Below are 13,876 nucleotides of genomic sequence, written 5' to 3'. Positions count from 1 at the left end.
GCTCTCCCATGTGAACCTGCACAACAGCCTGGCTCTGAAAGTATAAGACTGGGCGCCTCGAGAGACCGAACTGACTTCACCACCCGATCACCTGCCCAGGAGAAGTGAGGGCGCCTGCGCTCGGCTGGCTTTCGCTGAATTTACAAAATTTAACGTGAGGAGTAAATGCATCATGATAAGATACATGGAACTGATTCCCTGATGCAGGACTTCTCGTAAGAAAGCTATCTGCTGAGCAGAGAGGAGGAAAAGGTCATCCTTTCTGAAAACGGACAAAGCCGCCCCAGGGTGAAGGCACATTTGATACCATCTCTCATGGGAAGAACTTTCTAGGAACTTAGACCTAGTATCTGGAAACATCAACTTATTGATGGGAAGCATAGAATTACCACAAAGACACTTACAGAGCCTGTTTATTGCATAACTAGCAGGCACAAATTCCAAAACGATTTTACAACGCTTAAAGGGTTGAACAATAATTACAGGAATAGAATGTACAACAAACAGGAAAAATAAGTACAGAATAATGGGTGACATGGATAAAACACATTGGAATAAAAGGCATTTCATTTTTCCTATGCAGCATTTTCTTTTGTAAAATCAAGGTGACCTTCAACCAGGACGAGGAAAGAAGGAAAACTCTCTGCTTTGGGAGCTCAGGGTGGCTGCGGAGGACACTCATGCTGGTCTCACTCTGGTTCCGCAGCTTAAACCGCTGGAGGAATTGGAGGACAGCTCCTGAGTTGTGCGTTTATAGTTCCAATTGATGAGATGCTGTATTTGGTCTTTGGGCCCGATTCATTGTTCTTTGGCAAGTAAGAACTATTTGCATGCCGAGGCAGAAGATGACTTCAGCTGAAGGAGCTCAGGGGTGGAGCCGTCTCCCCCAGCAAGTGGCAAATGCCGGTTTCCTACCTCCGACCTCTCAGCTCCGAGGGGCTTTTGAGGGGGCAGGGATTTGAGAATCAAGGGTAAGAGAATGACATTACAGAACGCAGACACTAGTGCAAGGCTGTGGAACCCATGTGCAAAAGACGGTGAACAACTGTTCAGACAAGGTGCGAGTTGTCCGCAGGCCCCGGGGACCTCTAACCCTGGCCTCTCAGGGCCGAGGAAACGGGCAGGGCACTTTGATAAGAAGGACGAGCTGTGGCCCTCCTGTCACTCCACCTGGGAACTTCCTTCCCGGGTTTTGGCACTGTGGGTTAACAGAGCAACCTCCTGTGGTGTTCTCACAACGGGAAATGCTTTGGTGGTCCCCACGTTCCTTGACTTTCTCCAGGGGCACGAAACAGCGTCCTCCACTGCAGGTCCTGAGTGTTGGAGTGAAGACACCACTTCACCCACCGCAGGCGACTCATTATGCAGAAGCCCATCCTCTCTGGGAGGCCAAGGGCACTGACTCTGAACTGCCGCTGGGCCTTTCCCGAGGAGCCCACGTAGGCCTGGCAGGAGGGCACGTGTTTGCAAGGAAGAGGAGGGACAGCCCGGTACATGCAGCATGCAGAAAAGGTTCTCAGACAGTGCTTGAACTTAAGGTAGAAGACATTCCTCGAGAAGGCGTCCCCTCAGCATCCAATAAGAGCACGGCACTTAGGTTTGTGCAGACAAGTCTTGGAGATGTGGACCCTTTCCCCACACTACTCAGTGCAGCAAAAGCCGGCGAAAGCACCCACTCACAGTGACTTAGTAAACCAAACACCATTGCGGTTCGCCTCTCCGAAAGCATTCGGTCACACTACAAAGGTGTTTGTGAATCAAACAGTTCTGTGAAAATACAGGCTTATTGAGGATGTTTTTAGGCAACTCTGATTATTTTGACTTTTTCACGTGTGTGAACGAGCGCTACGGGACAGAAAAGATGGGTGAAACAAGGACTAACAGCAACTGATCACAGGGTACGGTGGCCACGCTACAGGTAAGGTTCAGAGGCTAAACCGGGGGAGACCAGGGAAGCCAGGCCCTCACACTACACAGCAGAGCTGTGAGCTGGCAGCCTAGAGGCCGAAGCTCATCCACACGTGTGCCGTGAACACTTTTAGATGAGTTGCGAACATTTACAAGTGGAGAGACGGCACAAAAAATATCTGGTGTCTCCTGACAAATCAAAGCTCCAGCAACCCCAGGCCCACTTTTCCACGTGGCAGCCTGAGTGGAGCCAGGGAGCTGCTGTGACCACTGATGTGCCATGGGCTCCCCCACTGTCCCCTGCCCTGGGCACCTGGCTCGCTTCACTCACCAATGTCAGTACCACCTGGCCCCTCTGGTCTAGGTCAGGGTCTGAGCCACACCCACACAAAACTGCGGGAACAAGCAGGAAGGAATATGCTTTAGCTTTTAGAACAACAAAGCCCTTTTTAGTAACTTGCTCCCCAACCAGGGATCGAACCCACACCCCCTGCATTGGAAGTCCCTTGAAAGGTGATGTCTAATTGTGAAGTACCAGTGAGATAATGGAAGAGAAGCCAACTCAGGTGATTGTACACATCTTACCTCATAAGAAGTCCTTAAAGGTGGCGAGATATGCGAAGCAGATCGTGTGGGAAGGCTTTAGGCGGCTAGAGGAGTAAGGGGAGCAGATCACTGCTCCTGTCACCGTTTATGGCAGTGCTATCTGAATGGGGAGGGACAAAATTAGTTACGGCTCGTGGGACTGAGGCTCCACAGAGTGTACGTGATAACACGGCCAAGGGACACACGACAGGGAGCATGAGTGCTTATCGGATGCCATGGAGACTTGAGAATGATAGTAAAACAGAAATAGAAGATAGGATCGAAAAATCAGATGAGAGAACACCTAATATGATAGAACAGTTAAAAGAAATCGAACACTTCATTGTTTCCTTCCAAGAGAGATTGTTACACTATTTTTAGAAAGTGGCAAAGTCCTTTCTCTAACATGCCTGCTTGGAGATACCCCAAACTTAGAGATTCTGCAGTGGAGGCTGGAAAATCTGCTTATTGCACAATACTTGAGAGGGAACAGACAATGTTGACTTTTTTTTTTTTAACCCAACTCTCTCCAGAGAATGTTTCAGTAAAACTCTCTCTTATAGTTTTAGCCATAGGCAAGGAGTCTGAAGGCATGGAAAAGTTCTAAAATACTCTAAACAGTGAAGATCTGCTTTTGGATATCTATGATCATTAACTCGACGGTCACGGACAGCACAACAGCACGTCAGAAGGTAAACTGGCAAACAGGCACAAGTAAGGCAAATGGGTTAAATTAATAGTTGAAAATTTGTTAGAAAACATGCAAAAATAATACTGAGTTTTCTTTTTAAAAGTTTTAAATTTTCATTAAACGTTTGTTTCTGTAAAAATCGAAAGAGTTCCATGTCTAAATTGGAAACCGGACTTAGAAAAGCCTCAAAAACAGAAGGGCCGGGCCAGCCCTGCCATTCAGTTGTTGTTCTCTTTGGTGGTGATGGTGACCAGCTGTTTGGCGGCCTTGGCGATGTCGTACGCACACTGGATGACCTGCTGCGTGACCAGCTGGATGTCCGTGGGCGGGCCCGGGTCACCTGGGAGGGTCTTCTTGCACTCCGACTGGAGTCGGTAGGCACTGGATGTCAGTAAGCGGAGGGAAGTCCTCACCATGTCGGACCTGGGTTTCTAAACAGAAAAACATAGGCATTCGCCATGAACTGCAGGGTGGATGTATCCGAGAGCACGGACAAGCATTCCTCAGAAAACAACTCAAACTATTCCACAGTGAACAGCAGTTCTGTCCAGCACTTTTTCACTGAGGGTGCTCGGAACATTGCAAGCTTGGCAACCCACAGTGTGGCGGATGCTGAAGGGCTCTGTCTCAAAGGTCAAAGTGCGTGCAGCGTATTTAATAGTATGCATTTAGTAGTGCTATACTGAAGTGGTTTTTGAAAAATATTAATCCACTTGGGTGAAATAGTCCAGATAAAATTTCATTCTATTAATGCTTTACCTTTCAGCATTTGGCTTGTACATTCTTGTCTTATTAAACCCAAATCAATACTCATGTAGCACAAAAAGTATTTCAAAGCTCTATATGGCTATTTGCATATTCAAAACTTCCTGTGCTACAAAAAGATTAATATAATGTAAAGGTCATAAAGAAATTTCTTACGATTCATTAAAAGGGATCTGAACCAAGTTAGTAGGGAGTGACTTACTTTGGGGAATAATGCTGCCATTTCTGTAACAGCTACATGTATCCTCTCTGAGCAGGGAATATAACTGCAAGAATATTGAAGAGGTTATTCAAAGACAGTGAAAATAATTCAGAGACAGAGAATACTCGGCTAAGAATAGGTCCCATTTACATTCCCATAACAAAGGGGTTGAGGCCTTGGCCAACCTGCTGTGGATCCCACATCAACAGGAGGTGCTCTGTGATAAAGCAGGGGCCCCATCCTTTCTTGACAGTTCATTCAATCAGACAAAAACAGTCTCCAGGTATGAATGTAGGCAACGTCCACTACCAGCCAGGTGGAACCACAGAACAGTTAGTCTGTAAAGATATCTACACCTCCTCAAGGTGGTCATTCAAATTAAGACTGCCTACATTTTAATTAAATCATTGCATCTCAAGAAACTGGTTTGAATTATACCAAAATGCCTTCCAATGGGGAATTCCCAACTTTTACCTTTATGAGCAGTTAGAACCATACACCATGTAATAACAAAAACACCAATGCATAGGAGTTATTTAACTTGCAAATGTGAAGGGGCAACAACCCATCTGGTGACAAAGGCCCTCAAAAAAAGGCAATGTCCACAGCAACCACTGTATCAGCCACAAATGTTTCTTGAGCATTAACTGAGATCCACACCTAAGAGTTTTTTATGTTTTGCTGGTTATGGTTTTCATTTTGACCCAGAAATATAATTCACCCTTTCCTCCTGCTACATAGAGGAGACATTTTTCCTAAGGACATCTCTCAAAAACTCACTCATTACAACCTATTTTAGGAAGTCCTGAATAAGCCACGAAAGAAAGCACATGCAGATTAATGACAAAGTCCTCCTCCTTCTCTACCACAGGGAGTCCATGTTCACAACTTGTTATCTTTCCTTGAAAAGGCTTTTGTGCATAATATGCAGTAATCCCTGGACTGTGTAATTGTGTGTAAGAGAGAGAGACAGAAACAGAGACAGGCAGGGAGTGAGGCTGGAGGCTGAGGGGATGGGACCAGGCTGAGGGAAGGTCAGGGGCTGTGGGGAGCTTGCTCAGCCCAGGGGACCAGGACTAAGCCTGACCGTGCCTGCATGGGCTACTGGTCCACTTAGGACAAGCATAAGCAATGGATATCGAGAGGAGAAAACAAGAGAAAAAGGCATGGGTTTAATTCATATAATGCAAGATTATAAATGAAAGTGTCTTGCAGGGGACACGGGTTCGAGCCCTGGTCCGGGAAGATCCCACATGCTGTGGACCAACTAAGCCCGTGTGCCACAACTACTGAGCCTGTGCTCTAGAGCCCGTGCGCCACAACTACTGAAGCCCGTGCACTCTAGGGCCTGTGCTCCACAACAGGAGAAGCCACTGCAATGAGAGGCCCACGCACCTCAACAAAGAGTAGCCCCCGCTCGCCGCAACTAGAGAAAGCCCGCGCGCAGCAACGAAGACCCAATGCAGCCAAAAAAAAGAGAAAGTGTCTCAGATACGCAAGGAACCAGAGATTTTAAGAGAACACCGAACAATTTATAAAATATAAATTCTCTAGACCAATTCTAGTTTAAACCAAAAGAGTGAGTTGATGATTAAAAATCTCTGCACCATTCTCTCATGGTTCTTACAGAAAACAGATCATGACATATATTGAATGGATTTGTACGTCTTAAAAAAAAAAAAGAAACTTCCCAAATTGTACCAAGCACCATATATTGTGATCTTTGAAGCCAGAAACAGCTCCAGGGCAGATATTTATATTTTTGACAACCATCGAAGAGAGAAACTTAATGTAAGCATAGTTTTTGGCTGCTGTTTGAAATACGAGCAAGGCACTTCTGAGCTGGGGGAAATGAGAAGTGAAGCATGTTGTTCAATGGTGGGAGAGCCCCAAGGAAGGAGTTCACCCTGTTATCACGGTACCTTGATACATTTGAGGTGTGAAACGTTTTGCTTTATGTAATGTGGTAATGAAGTTGCCTGTTGCCAACTGTGGTGCTGAGCAGAGGAACTCCACACCTGTAGCGTGTGAGGCAGGAAGGGCGTGTGATAAAGAGGATGTGCGGGGCAGGGGGGAGATAAACAGCTACATAATTTTCGTGGAAGGAGGCTGAGAAATTATGCAGGTTCCTCTTTTTCTCTGAGGAGCCTCCAGCAGTCCATCCATGAAGACTAGCTCTGTTCCTTCAATAAACACTGACCATTCCTCTCCTACTGAGTGGGAAATAATGACACTGGGAGAAGTCTGAGCTGTACAGCAAAACGGAAGACAGTAGAAAATGGGGAGGTGAGCATGGCAGTGCGAGGGACACGGAGAATGCAAAAAACACTGGTGCATCTTTTCATGGAAGAGAACAGGAAAAAGAAGAAGCAGTACTGTGTTCCTTGAACAACTTTTGTTCGTGCAAAGGCATGGAGAGAAGTTCTTCACTGAAGCCCTAAACTTTGCTGACAATGAAAAAAATGAGATTGTTCTTGGGTTTTGATCAAATTTTGCCACTTTCATAAACTCAGTGGGATGATGTTAAACGTGTCATGATTGTGTCTGGAGCAGGCCGGCCGCGTGAGACTAGGATACCACCTGCAACAGCTAACAACTTACCAGAGGACAGAGGGGTGAGTTAGAACGAGAGCTGGACCCTTCTCTGCAGTAAGAAATAACTCCGCAAGATATGGTTCTGCCCAGAGTGAGCAGACTCTTCATTCAGGGGCAGAGAATGATTTGCGTGACAATTAGATCAACTTTTCTAAAAACCACTTGCTTCTTAGACGTGCACATGCATGAGGGAAAAAGGTAAGAAATCAGGTTCATTTCAGGATACCTTCTATGGCAGTAGATTTCTCCCCAGCTAAGGAGACCACAGACAGCAGTATGGCCGGGAGAATGTGTTGCCAGTTTTGAGGTAGCTTCTTTCACCTCAAGAACTGGGAATGTCACTACCCCAAATACGCCGCAATTCTATCTCTAGAGGCAGCTATATTCAGAGCACTTCATAAGAAGATGAAAGATTAAAAATACTACATAAAAAAAAAGACAAATTTGTTTTTAAGCCTGTTACATAAACCTGAAATTTTCAACAACTTTTTTTTTTTTTTTGCCGTACGCGGGCCTCTCACTGTTGTGGCCTCTCCCGTTGCGGAGCACAGGCTCCGGACGCGCAGGCTCAGCGGCCACGGCTCACGGGCCCAGCCGCTCTGCGGCATGTGGGATCTTCCCAGACCGGGGCACGGACCCGTGTCCCCTGCATCGGCAGGCGGACTCTCAACCATTGCGCCACCAGGGAAGCCCTTCAACAACTTTTGAAGTGAGCGTATTAAAAAAAAAATCCCCATCTATAAGGGAGCAACAGCATCTCTTCCAGAGCATGTGCACACGTCCCGCCAGGCCAGATATTCAAGCCTCCTTACCTGTCGTGTTTATTTTCTTGGGCTGCTCTTAAGAGCTCCTGTATGTTTTTAGTGATCTGTTCAGTCTTCCGGATGACGTCTTCGGTGCTGGGGAAGATGGGGCTCGGGGCCGTGTGGGGCTCTGCCGCATCTGGGCCTGAGCCATCACCTTGCCACACTGTATTTCTTTGCCTTCCCTTCCTGCTTGACCTGTGAGCGTTGAAGAAGTGGTTAAATGTGACAGGTAGTTATCAGCTGCCTCTCTGCTTCTAGGAGCCACAGCATGTGCATGTGCCGAAGGCGCGAGTGGGCTGCTTTTGTGGTTTCCTTTACCCTGTCTGGCAGGAGACTCAGGGTAAGGCTGGCTCATCAGCAGGCAGCCACAGCTCATAGGGAGGCTGTTTCACTCTACCATGGGGGTGGACATGATGACCCTAGTAGGAAGGCTAAAGATGGGGAAAAGGAGGGAACAACTGGAACAGGGAGGGTGTGTGGTTATGAAGCCACCCTAATCGAGACAATTCCTTGGGACGCAAATGCAGGCTGTAACCTAACGTTGACTGGAAAATGAAATGGAGAACTGACTTGAAGCGCATTACAGAGACTCAGAGATGAGTCTAACCTGCTGGTAAAAGAACAAAAGGCCCCTGTGGCAATAATGGGAGATGGGAAGAGGTGTGAACTATGAACTTATGCCTTAATATCTGAGGACCTTATGGGTCTGAAAACAGAGAAGCGGGTGCAGGGGGTGAAGTGTGCCTCCTGACCACGCTGCTCGGTCTCTGGTTGAAGAGCCCAGCCCCAGGGCATTCTTCCTGCACATGTACCCCAAGTCATCCGGGTCCCTGTCATTGGGAGTGTTGTCATAGTCACTTTCAGGTGTGCTGTTCTGCTTCTCCAGCCTGGATGCCTACAAGAGAAAAGGCGACCCCATTAGTTGAGAGCACCAGACACTTCTTGGGTGCCTTCTCAGGAATTGTTACCTGTCAGGCTACGTGGCCATCATGCCCCAGATCTCATCTGGGACGGGGGCCGATGCTTTATTAAAAATTTAGGAACAGGGAATTCCCTGGTGGTTCAGTGGTTAGGAGATGGTGCTTTCACTGTCCGGGGCCCGGGTTTGATCTCTGGTCAGGGAACTATGATCCTGCAAGCTGCGTGGCGTGGCCAGAAAATAAAACAAAAAATTTTTTTAAATTTAGTAACAGATGAATAGTGGATCCAGAAATGGTTTCTTTCCTTCTCTGCCCCATTTTCTTCTTTGCTTCTTAGCTGCTCCATACACAGACCCCCGGTACAAACTAACAGACGTGCAAGGCAACGCTCATGTTTAGCTCTCTGAGGAGTATGGAGTTTAACTATAATATAATGGGGCCCATTTAAGAAGCAAATGGGTCCGCACATATATCCACAGATGTCAGCACTGGGAGTTGCCTGCAGATCAGCTAGTCTAATACCAGATGAGAAAAGGAAGGGCCAAAAGAGCTGGGGCTCACCCCCAAGGCCAAAGAGTCAGCAGAAAACCTGGACTAAGAACCTGGGCTTCCTGTCTCCTGCTACCTCCAATACCCCACACACCTGGGGCCCTGAGGACCACCACTGCTCACAACACAGCTCTCCAAGAACTATCCTCAGAGACGGCTTGTGTGAGCCACACAAGGAAACCAGAAACCATTCATTCATTGCCACACGTTGTTTGTGAACCAAAACGGATTAACCTGGTGTGACACTTGGTTTCCAACCCCTTTCATCTGTCTCCCCAAACATCTATCCCTTAAAACATAAAGATATGGTGCAACAAAAATGGGACACAGGAAGCCTACAACTGTTTTGAGCAAATGGCAGCACTGCTAAGTACAGGGCCTTCTGGGGTGACAACATTTGAAGGGGACCACATTCCTTTGAAGGGGACTATGTTAGTTCTGGAGCATTTAATACAAAGGATTTCCCCTCAGTATTTATTTTACCCATAGTGCTTGGGAATTTCTTCATTTGAACAGAAATCAGTGGAAGCTGATTTAAAACCTAAATTGATTACCAATTGCAAAAGAGAAATATGAGCTATTTCTAGCTCTGTAACTTGAATTTAATCCAAGTTAATCAAAACATGTGCCTAAGGAATTTTATTGTTGCTGCAATAAAATGTGGCTAAAGATAAAGCGCCTGTAAACTCAGAGCCCCGTTTAAACACACGGAGACCCTGTAGCTCCACTCAAATGAATGGCTCCCTTAGAGTGAGTCAGTTAAGTAAGTCTCCATAAAGTTTAATTATTTGCTCCTTCCTGATAATGCTGCTTGGCCCTCTGAAGGCCCTATGCGGGCGGTTAGGCAGGTAGGCAGCCAGCCCTGAGATGGGGAAAGGCTCCTTATTCATACCACGTGTTGCTTACTATCCCCATGACCCCTCTCTGCCCTCTCCCAGGGAGAACACTCTTTCTCTGTCTGCTGAGGTCTTTCATGTTTCCCCCAAATGCTCTATTTGGTCCCAGCCACTTAACGTAAGACACTTGCACTGGGCTCCTAAAGTTCAATACGAGTTCATACTGAAACCACTCAAATACATCTGGCAAATGACTGAAAATGTTGGCCTGCAGCTATAAAGAGAGTCTGTAAAGCTAAGTTCTGTAAAAACTACTATAACATTTAAGATCCCTTTGTTTATATCTCCTACCAGCAAGCAGTTCTGCTTCACTAGCTGCTTTCGGTTTGGCTTTATGGATCAATCAGTGAGTTACTGGCTACTGGCTATCTACATGGAAGAACAAAGGCAGGCAGGGAACAGTGAAACCAGGCTCTTGCAGAGATGATCTCAAAAAACAAAACAAAACAAAAAACAAAAGACAAAACAAAACAAAAAAATCTCTTCTTACCTTTCACAGTGAATGTCTGACTAATACATTACTTTTCCTTTAGTTTTTATATATACATACACACACAGAGATGAGTGTGTGTTTGTGTGTGTACAGGCACATACACAGCATAAAATGGAATGTAAAAAATGTGTATTTAAATAATTATTCTGGGACATTTGTCCAGAGCTGCTCCGGTGGAAAAAGCTAGAAAACGGAATTAAACCCAGAAAAACCCCACCTTTTTATAATGGATCTTTTTGCCTTCCTTGATGTAAATTTGACAATTACAAATCAAATGCATTACCTCCACAATGATCAAAAGTACCAAGTTTCATTGAAACATTTTAGAAGAGTAATGATTCATATATCTAATAAAAGTACTCAGGAAATGTTTCTCAAATACAGAAAACAACGTACAACAATAACCGCCCAGGAAATCCATTACTTACATTAAATCCTTCATCGTTATCAACAAAAGCATATTTCAGGATTTCAAATTAGTCAGCATTAATTTTATGAAAATTATTGTAAACATGCAGAACTAAGGTCTACTAGATAAAGTGCTGCTCTCTCAAAGCTGTTAATAGAAAAGTTACCTTATAGCTGGTGCTGGTTCAGTTTATTTAATAGATTGGTAGTTTTCTCTGCGTACAGACATGCCATAAAAGCCTAACCTCACGATGAAGCTGTCAGGAGCAATGAGGATTACCCGTTTAAATGGCCAGTATAAAACACTGTCTCAGTAAGCAGTCCTTGCAATAATTCTCAAAACTACCAAAAAATTTTTAAAAACTTTCACAGTGGACAAAAAGAGGTTTACTTGACTCTTAGCAACAACATTTCAAATAAGATATTCATTTCTATTTAACTGCCCCTTACTTTAACTGAAATACCATAATATAAATAGTGCAGTTCAATTTCAGAACTGCTCAGAAGATAGTAGCATATGTCAAGAGGTTTTTTTTAAAAGATTACCTCAAAAGTGCAGAAAAGAACCCCCAAAGGGCCTCCACATGCCATAAGGCACTGGCAGTGGGCAAGATTCTCCATCGTTCCTGCCGATGTGGAGGGAACGGACAAAGGGCAGTGCAAATCCCCCTGGTCTGTAAAGGTGGTCCCTCACCCACACCCACCCTCCTTCCTCTCACTTTAGCCGCACTGCCCTTCCAGTAAAAAACAAAAGAGCCAGGACCTGAACGCAGGTCTGCAAAGCCTGTGCTCTGTCATGACTTTCTCAGCTTGCTGCCATGTACTCTTCATGCATGAAACTGTTTTTTAAACTGACGGTGCCTTTGGGAGCAGGGAGGTCACCTAAGTCCCCAGGACCCTTTAACTGACTTTCCAAAAGGCTGGGTGTGGACAAGGTGCTTGATAAATACTTGCTGCCTGGCTACTCTAAAAGGAGCTTACCTGTATCATGTGCTGTTACTGGGAATGTAAATTATACGTCAGCAAGCTGGACTTGACCAAAGAACAAAGTGAACAGCTTCATACTAACAGGTGCCTACACCTCCAGTGCTGCCATGTGTTGCAATCTGGATGCAGAATGCAGGGACTGCAAAACCTTGGCTTGTCAAGTAAGGTGCTGAGGTAAAATATGTCAAGAAGTAAAAAAACAATAAAAAATAAAGAGCACGATGTCTTAGTGTTTCCGTTAGTCCAAATACACTAGTTCTCTGAACAAATTTGGACAGATTTGCCCTATTATAATATTTAGCCAGCAGCCAGCTAATTTTCTGATTGTTTAAAAAGACAGAATGCTCAGAATCAGTGTTACAGGGTGAACTGCAGGCTGTGTTAAATGTCACGTGAGACTGAGCAATGTGGAGTTCGAGGAGACGGAGGCCGCCTCCTGCAGACATGCATGCGTGTGTGAGTGCTGAGAGCTGAGACACCAGGAGGGAAGCGCTGCCTCATGCAGGACAGAGAGCAGTTAGCGGAGGGAGGGAGGGCTGGGAGAAGCACAGAGCGCCAGGAGCGCTGCCCCTCCTCCAGAGAGCAGAGCATTCAGAGTGTACTTAACCCTTCGGGCGCTCTCGTCCCTCGACCAGGAAAGTGTGGAGGGGAAGGAAGGCAGAGACGAAGAGGAGGTCACAAGCGCACTCCTCCCAATCTGGAAGGGGAAAAAGAAACACACTCGGGAAAACACAAAACAAACAAAAAACCCCACCTCCTACCCTGGCTTCGGCCCAGGTTTCCCAGAAAAGAATCCTAAAAAGCGACTCACTACACACATGAGATCAGTGCTGAAACTTCCACGCTAGCCAATGACAGATCCCTAGAGATGTTTAATCCCTTAGTGAAATGCCTCTTGGAAATTACTTGGAATTTATAAGGCTACTTTTCTATGAGGGAAAGACAATACCTAGCATAATTTGTCAAATTTGCCAATGTTTCTTTTTTTTTTAATAGATAGCCTTAAACAAATATTTGTTTTTTAACCAGGACAGATGATATGAAATGAAAAACTATACAAATGATTTAAAGTCGGTATACGCTATCAATCTGATCCTTAGTACAGATATAGAACTTTTACAATAATAAGATGTTCTTACATTTTAAATGTTTCTAAAATTAAAAAGTACACTGTGAAAACTAACAAAGTGGCTTTTCCTAAATTTTGTTTTCAGTTATACAAAAATAAGATTCTTAACTTAGTTCAATGGCATTCCCATTACACCCAATGTATCAAATCAATTGCTTTAGAATGTTCAGCCCAAACAACTTAAAAAGTTGAAGTAGTAGACTCCCAATTACAATATAACAACACTGTAATTTTATCACATTAAAGCTTGACAAAATTAAACTAGGGCTTAATTTCCTAGACCATATCCTTTACTTTCTATTTACTCTGAGAATTTTTTTGGAAATTCCTATAAGAGTGGACTGAAGAATAAACTCTGACATTCAAAAAGATAAATATTACTCTTTGAGAAAACATCACATAGGTTCAAAATGCCTGCAACATTTTGTCAAAACATAGGTTTTTTAAAACAAATTAATCCCCAAGAAATATAATATTTGAAACCCTCACAACACAACAGTTATTCCACTGTAGAATAGGAGCATTAGTAGCCTGTTACAGAATACAATCTTTGGAATGTAACGCTTGTAAGGTCGATATAGAATTCTTACACCTCATTCTTATGAGGTGAAAAAGCAACACTTTCTCCATGCAGGGAGGAGGATGCAGCTAAGCAGGCACACTGACCACAGGTGCAGGGGCTGCGGAGGCCCAGAGGCTTCCAGACCTGGCCTGCATGCCCAGGCCACAGACGCCACCCGCTCCACTGGGAGGAGCAGAGGAGGTGCTCTTTGAATTCTCAGGGCTCCTGTGCGTAAGGGGGCACATGCCCATCTACCTCAAAGAAGACGGTACTTACTGCCGCCAGTAACCTTTATAATTTGCTTTTGTTTTTGGAAATAGGGAAGGAAGCTTGTTACCAAGAAAGTTCCAATAGTGGCTGGCTGGGAAAGATATTATGGA

The 13,876-nt window shown here is 45.0% G+C and overlaps 1 protein-coding gene across 12 annotated transcripts in view; it reads right to left on the bottom strand.

Moving 5' to 3' along the window:
- Positions 1-385: 385 nt before the first annotated feature.
- Positions 386-13,876, bottom strand: part of GIT2 (GIT ArfGAP 2) — a 48,733-nt gene continuing 35,242 nt past the window's right edge. For 6 of the 12 annotated variants that reach the window (XM_024741408.1, XM_024741410.1, XM_024741413.1 and 3 more), the window contains 5 exons: positions 12,413-12,502; positions 8,365-8,447; positions 7,559-7,747; positions 4,152-4,215; positions 386-3,615 (listed from right to left, as the gene is read on the bottom strand). In XM_024741408.1, coding sequence (XP_024597176.1) covers positions 3,403-3,615; positions 4,152-4,215; positions 7,559-7,747; positions 8,365-8,447; positions 12,413-12,502 — 639 coding nt within the window. In that variant the 3' untranslated portion in view covers positions 386-3,402. Of the gene's footprint in view, positions 3,616-4,151; positions 4,216-7,558; positions 8,448-12,412; positions 12,503-13,876 lie in introns of those variants that run through there. The other 6 variants (XM_024741419.1, XM_024741412.1, XM_024741416.1 and 3 more) reach the window with 2 other exon arrangements.

Source organism: Neophocaena asiaeorientalis, unplaced genomic scaffold, assembly GCF_003031525.2.
Source record: "Neophocaena asiaeorientalis asiaeorientalis breed wild unplaced genomic scaffold, Neophocaena_asiaeorientalis_V1.1 scaffold648, whole genome shotgun sequence".
Classification (NCBI taxonomy): Eukaryota; Metazoa; Chordata; class Mammalia; order Artiodactyla; family Phocoenidae; genus Neophocaena; species Neophocaena asiaeorientalis.
The sequence above is the reverse complement of the archived record's forward strand: the minus strand, read 5'-3'. Positions and strand labels throughout refer to the sequence as shown.